The 6,748-nt window shown below is 54.5% G+C and overlaps 1 protein-coding gene across 3 annotated transcripts in view; it reads left to right on the plus strand.

The window, feature by feature from the left end:
• SMAD7 (SMAD family member 7) overlaps positions 1-4,839 on the plus strand; it is a 31,445-nt gene extending 26,606 nt beyond the window's left edge. For all 3 annotated transcript variants that reach the window (XM_045886748.2, XM_045886747.3, XM_064577632.1), the window contains one exon: positions 2,803-4,839. In XM_045886748.2, coding sequence (XP_045742704.1) covers positions 2,803-3,341 — 539 coding nt within the window. In that variant the 3' untranslated portion in view covers positions 3,342-4,839. The remainder of the gene's footprint in view (positions 1-2,802) is intronic.
• The last annotated feature ends 1,909 nt before the right edge of the window (positions 4,840-6,748 follow it).

Raw genomic sequence — 6,748 nt, forward strand, 5'->3', positions numbered from 1 at the left:
CTGGCAGCAAATTGCTGGGTGGACTGGCGGGCTCCACAGATGAAAGAGAAATCCGCCAGAACTCTTCCCCCTCGCCCCCCCCCCGCCCCGCCCCCAGGGCTCCCGGCCAGTCCAGCCGACCTCAGGCCCCAGTCCCCGCCCGGCTTCCCCTGCCCCCAGAGGCTGCTGGGCAGACAGGGCCCCCACCCCTTTCTGGTGGGCCTGGTACAGGAGACTTGATCCCGGGCCCCCACCCTGCCCCTCCTCCCCATCCTCCTCCTCTTCCCGGCTAGCGGGTGCCAGGTTTCAGGGGGGCTGAGCTCCATGAAACAAAGTATCGTGAGGCCCCACTGAGGGTCTCCTGAGCCTTCCTCCCAGCAACTCCCCCAGTCTTCTCTCCAGACCAGGTTTGTTGTCCCGAGTGGGGATAATGAGCGAGAGCTTCTTACGTTTCAAAACACCCTCCTCCCCAAAACAGCAGGGCGGTCGTGCCTTCCAGAAGAGGGCTTCCTCCTTCCCAGCAAACTTGCACGCCAGAGGATTCTTATTTACATGGATGTTATGGGTCTTCGGTGTAGCCTTCAGAGCCAAACTCCCTGGACGAGAAAGTTCAAAGATTGCCAGCACTCACAAGTTTATTAGCAGTTGATGGATACTTTGCAGAAACAAGTTAATGCCTGATGAGTCACCTCTGCTTGGAGCCCTTGTCCCTCTCTTGTTTTTCCATATGTTCCAGAGTGTACGCACGCAAACACACACATGCTCACATAACACACTCACACGTGTGCTCACACTCACGGACATGCAGCCTCTCTCACACTTGTGCTTTATAGAACCATGGGTCGGGGGTGGCAGGCCAGTTTTCTGGGGTTGATTTTCGGGGGGCGATTGAGAGCGAGCAGGGAGCCCTCGGCTTCCCCATTTCGTGTAGCTGGGGAGGCGTTTGAGAAGGCAGTTGTGTGTGGGGGGGGGTCTGTAGGAGACGGTGGCTGCCTCCGTGGCTCACAGTGCACGTTTGTGCAGAGTTAGAACACCTCCATGCGAGACAACTGCTGCTTAAAAAAAAAAAAAGTTAACGAAGCTGACTGGTGCCCAGGTCCCGACATGCCGGTAAAGGTTGGAAGCAGCTGTGTGCGGAGCTGCCCTGGGTGTACCCAGCCTGCTGGGGCGGCAGGACGCGGGTCCCCGAGCCCCCGAGCCCCCGAGCTCTCCTCCACCCCCGGCTGCCAGGCTGTATCCGCGTCGACCCTCAGTCGTTCCCAAACCAAAAAGGCCAGACAGACCAGCACAGAAAACCCATCTCACAGCCAGCCCCCACCTTCAGGCCCTGAACCCCCAGTGAGTGAGAAGCGAGGGCTGCAGGGGAAGGCAGGAGGCCTCTGCCGCCTGCCTTTCCCCATTTTTGTTAACAAATACAAGACTTCCGGTCTCCGCCCTGCCGCCACAAACCACAGCGTTCCTGCGTTCCTGCAGCCTGGCCCGGCCGGGGAGATTTATGGTTCCCAGTCTGAGGCCTGCCCTGCTGGCTCCAGCTTAAGAAGGAGCTGGAATGCCAGCCGCTGGGGCTCCCTTTCCCTCCATATGATCCCCCCCAGCCCCCCTTTAAAGAGCTCTGAGCGCCTGTTAGGAAAGTCACCTTCCCAGAATCCCCCCAGCCTCCTGGCTGCCTGGGAAGAACCAAGTCTAGGGGAGCTGGGGGTGAGGGTAGGGGTAGGGGGGACCTGGAGGGGACAAGGCAAAGTGTCTACATGCTTCTGGGGAGGGAGGGGAGAGAGGGGGATACAACAGGCAGAAAAGGGCACTCAGGGAAGGTGAACCCATTGCAGACACAATCTTCTGTCTGGGCTGGGGGAAGCTCCGTTAAGGTAGCCTGGGTTGACACCAATCTGCATGCTGGCATTTGGCATTTGGACTGAATTCGCCCTTTGTGTACAGATCTGCTGCTGACACACACTGAGCTGAGTTCTGTTAGGAAGGTAGATGTTTTTGCCCCAAACCACCTGCACCTCCCATTTTTATCCAAGAGCACTCCTTTATAACCGAGGCGCTGCTCGGAGAGGTCGGTGACAGACAGAGACACCGCCTCGTAGGGGACCCTGGAGTCTGGAGGCTTGGGTTCTGGGTCTGGCTGTGTCATCTGTGGGGCCCGAGCAGCAAGCTTTTTTTTTTTAAAGATTTTATTTATTTATTTGAGAGAGAGAGAGAATGAGAGGGGGGAGGGTCAGAGGGAGAAGCAGACTCCCCGCCGAGCAGGGAGCCCGATGCGGGACTCGATCCAGGGACTCCAGGATCATGACCTGAGCCGAAGGCAGTCGCTTAACCAACTGAGCCACCCAGGCGCCCCTGAACAGCAGGCTTTCTGGGGCCTGGTTTTCTTCCTGAGGAGGACCAGGGGCTCTTAGAGCAGCGAGCTTTTCAGATTCCATTGAATTTAAAGGGCCATCTGGGAGGCCTTTTTGCCCCCAAAACCGGGACCAGTGAAGTTGCTAAGGGTTCCCTGGCTTCTGAGCTCTGCAGGGATGGGGCTTCCTTTGGCCCCACAGGCAAACATGCTGGCGTCCTGGGTCACTGACCAGTTGGGGGCAGTGGAGGGAGGAGGCACCCCATGAGCCCCGTGTCTGAAGGCGGGCTCTTGCATCACGGGGCTCCAGTACTGGGACTGCCGAGCCGGCCGCTTATCCAGCACCACCATCACCTCCTCTGTCTAATGAGAGCCGAGGTGGTCTTGGGTCTGCGTGGGTATAGGGGTGCCTTGATTGGTGGAGGAGGAGGAGAACGCCAGCGCCCATCACCCCCAACCGTGTCTGCCATCTTGTTTTGTAGATTCCCAACTTCTTCTAGAGCCTGGGGATCGGTCACACTGGTGCGTGGTGGCATACTGGGAGGAGAAGACGAGAGTGGGGAGGCTCTACTGTGTCCAGGAGCCCTCCCTGGATATCTTCTATGATCTACCTCAGGGGAACGGCTTTTGCCTCGGACAGCTCAATTCGGACAACAAGAGTCAGCTGGTGCAGAAGGTGCGGAGCAAAATCGGCTGCGGCATCCAGCTCACGCGGGAGGTGGACGGCGTGTGGGTATACAACCGCAGCACGTACCCCATCTTCATCAAGTCGGCCACACTGGACAACCCGGACTCCAGGACGCTGCTGGTGCACAAAGTGTTCCCCGGCTTCTCCATCAAGGCGTTTGACTACGAGAAAGCGTACAGCCTGCGGCGGCCCAACGACCACGAGTTCATGCAGCAGCCGTGGACGGGCTTCACCGTGCAGATCAGCTTCGTGAAGGGCTGGGGTCAGTGCTACACCCGCCAGTTCATCAGCAGCTGCCCGTGCTGGCTGGAGGTCATCTTCAACAGCCGGTAGCCCCGCGGGGGGACGATGGGGCGGGAGCCGAGGCGGCCCAGCCCAAACTACTTTGCTGCTACTACGTTTCCTCCCGAGTGCTTGCTTTTCATGCAGACTCCTTGGTCGTCGTGCGTTGTTGTTGTTTTTCTCCCCGCCCCCCTTCTTGTTGTTCTTGTTTATGTTCTGTTTTGTTCTTTGAGAAATAGCTTATGAAAAGAATTGTCGGGGGTTTTTTTTTGGGGGGGTGGTGGTGGCGGGGTATGGCTGGCAGAAGACCCCAGTAGGAAAAGCGGAAGCAAGAATCCGTACCACCAAACATACAAGGGTGGGGAGCAGGCCCTCACCTTGGGGTCCCCGATTCCCTTGTGAGGGCGAGTGCGCGTGTGTTTCTTACGGGGCTGTCTCTGCGGGGAGGTCTGTGCTCCAGGCGCTGTCTCTCCTGCCCTTTGGACATGCTCAGCGGGCAGAGGCAGTACCTGGGCAAGCTGGCAAGCCGGTAGCTGGGGTTCCAACAGCTGCCAGAAGCCAGGCTCTGTCCCGCTCCCCCCACCCCGCTTCTCCCCTCCCCTTCTAGGACAGGGGCCTGTCTGCAGGCTTCTTAGAAGCAGCGCTGCAAAGAGGCTGAACCAGAACCAGCTGTTCCATGCTTGTCTTCCTCCCCGTCCAGCCACCCTGCTGTCCTTGTCGCGTCTTTCTTTTTTGGCCATCTGCTCCTGGATATCTCTGAGATGGGCTTCCCGAGGGCTGCACGGCCTCCCCGGGGCAGTATTGCCCACCCAGGGCCCCTCCCAAGCCCCTCAGCCTCTCCCCTCCCCTGGTCACATCAGGTTCCCCTCCCCTCCCCCCCCCCACCCCTGCCCCGGACTCAGAAAACCAGCTCAGCACTTTCCTCCCCTCTGCCGCCTATGTGTTGAGCTCTGCTGTTAGACCAGCGAGGGGAGCAGCCCTGGGAGGGAGACTCCTCGGCAGCCCCCCTTCCCACCAAGAAGGATTCGGTCCATCATAACCCAAGGTACCGCCCTGGGCTGACACCTAACTCTTTCATTTCTTCTACAACTCATACACTCGTATGATACGTTGACACTGCTCTTAGCTCAATGAGCATGTTTAGACTTTAACATAAGCTATTTTTCTAACTACAAAGGTTTAAATGAACAAGAGAAGCATTCTCATTGGAAATTTAGCATTGTAATGCTTTGAGAGAGAAAGGACTCCTGGAAAAAAAAAAAAACCCTGAGATTTATTAAAGAAAAAATGTATTTTATGTTATATATAAATATATTATTACTTGTAAATATAAAGACGTTTTATAAGCATCATTATTTATGTATTGTGCAATGTGTATAAACAAGAAAAATAAAGAAAAGATGCACTTTGCTTTAATATAAATGCAAATAACAAATGCCAAATTAAAAAAGATAAACACGAGATTGGTGTTTTTTTCTATGGGTGTTATCACCTGGCTGAATGTTTTTCTAAAGGAGTTTATGTTCCATTAAACAATTTTTAAAATGTATACTTGATTCCATGTCCTCCAGCTCCTTTTTTCTTGTGGTGGGAGGGGAGTAGGGGGGAGCGTTTCATCTCAGCTGTTTGGGAAGGAGGATGGGATGCGGAGGTATGGTCCCAGGAACCTGGGCCCCTCCAGTTTCTGCTTGTTACTCTGTACTTGACATCACATCCTGAGCCCCACTGCACCTTTCCCAGAGGAAGGTCACCGTCACACTGGATTTCAAGACCCCTACCCTGGGGGCTGAAGCCATGGAGGGAAGGTTGATGGGAGTTGAGTGTTAATGGTGGGCAGAGGGATCATGCCACCTTGTAGGTCCCTCCCAAGCTCTGTACTGGGCACTCCGGGAGGTGGAGTTGACTGCTGGCAACCCAGTCCAGGTCCTATTCTGCGATCTCTCCCCTATTCGTCCTGCGACCATCCCAGTGGCACTTTCTGCTGAATCACCTGGTCCTGCCCCTGGGATTTCTGCTGTTGGATCTAAACCAGGTTTAGGATTCAAAGACTCTGGCACAAGCAGTGGGTCCAAACTGGACTCCAAACAAGGTTGTGTAGGTGTCCTTATGTTTTGAATCTAAGATCCAGGGAGGGGGTCTCTTTGAAGTGGGGGTTACGGTTTTGGGATATCACAGGAGCGCCTGGGTGACTCGGTTAAGCATCTGCCTTCGGCTCAGGTCATGATCTCAGGGTCCTGGGATCGAGTCCCGCATTGGGCTCCCCACTCAGCACAAGTCTGCTTCTTCCTCTGCCCCTCCCCCCTGCTCGTAGTCTCTGGGTCTCTCTTAAATAAAATCTTAAAAAAAAAAAAACAACCCCAGAGGCGCCTGGGTGGCTCAGTTGTTAAGTGCCTTTAGCTCAGGTCATGATCCCAGGGTCCTGGGATCGGGCCCGCATCGGGCTCCCTGCTCAGCGGGAAGCCTGCTTCTCCCTCTTCCACTCCCCCTGCTTGTGTTCCCTCCCTCGCTGTCTGTCTCTGTCAAGTAAATATTAAAAAAAAACAAAACAAAACCAAAACATTTTGGATATCACAAACTGATACATGATACAATTTTAAAAAACCTTTATGGAGGGCCAAAGTAGGATTATCAATACTTTATTTTGCCAAATGATGACACAAAGCCCTACAGCCTACCGGCATCGCCGGCTCATTTAAGAGAATTACAGTTGTGTAGTGAGAAATACTAATGCATGTTCATTTATGCTTGAGCATGAGTGCCAAATGGTCTGGGCCAGCTTGTTCACATGAGGTGATGGGGAGCTCACTATCTCTCCAAGCAGCTTGTTGCTTTTTGATCAGTTGAAGTGAAACCCTCCTCCATTCTATTCTGCAACCCAGAATAAGTGTAAAATTCCATTGTCTGGAAAACACCCAAGGAGGGTTTTAATTAACTCCAGGGTGGTAGTGGTGGAGGAGGGGTGGGGGTGGGAGGTGTTAGGGAGCCCGCAAAGCCATTTTCGTTTGCTTTGACTTGCATCGGCCTGCAGGAAGCACTTTAATAATAGTAATTGCCACTTACTGGATGCGAAACCAGGTGCCAGGCATGATGCTAAGCTAAGCATTTAAGGGAATTACTTAATCCTCACTAGGACCCCTCTGCAAAAATGTGGGGGAAGTTAAAAGACTTTCCCAAGGTCACTTAGGGAGGCTGCACTTCCAGAGCTGAGGATCTGACTCCAGGGTTGGGTGATCTTCGTTCTTGGTCCCTGTGGAGATGTTTATTTGATGGAATCCTGTGTGGTGACAGCTCCGAAACTCAAGATCAGGAGAAGGTGGGCCACCACGATGCCACCCGCCCGAACAGCAGGGCGTCTGATTCGGGAGGCAGAAAGCTGCCCTCCTGTGTTGTCTGGACTTGACTTGCAGCCCCGGCAGGCAGGAATTGGGGTGGGGGCGAGTGGCTCCCGGTGGCATGGC

This window comes from Mirounga angustirostris, unplaced genomic scaffold, assembly GCF_029215605.1.
Source record: "Mirounga angustirostris isolate CCGP_5_RB_7025 unplaced genomic scaffold, mMirAng1.0.hap1 SCAF_14, whole genome shotgun sequence".
Classification (NCBI taxonomy): domain Eukaryota; kingdom Metazoa; phylum Chordata; class Mammalia; order Carnivora; family Phocidae; genus Mirounga; species Mirounga angustirostris.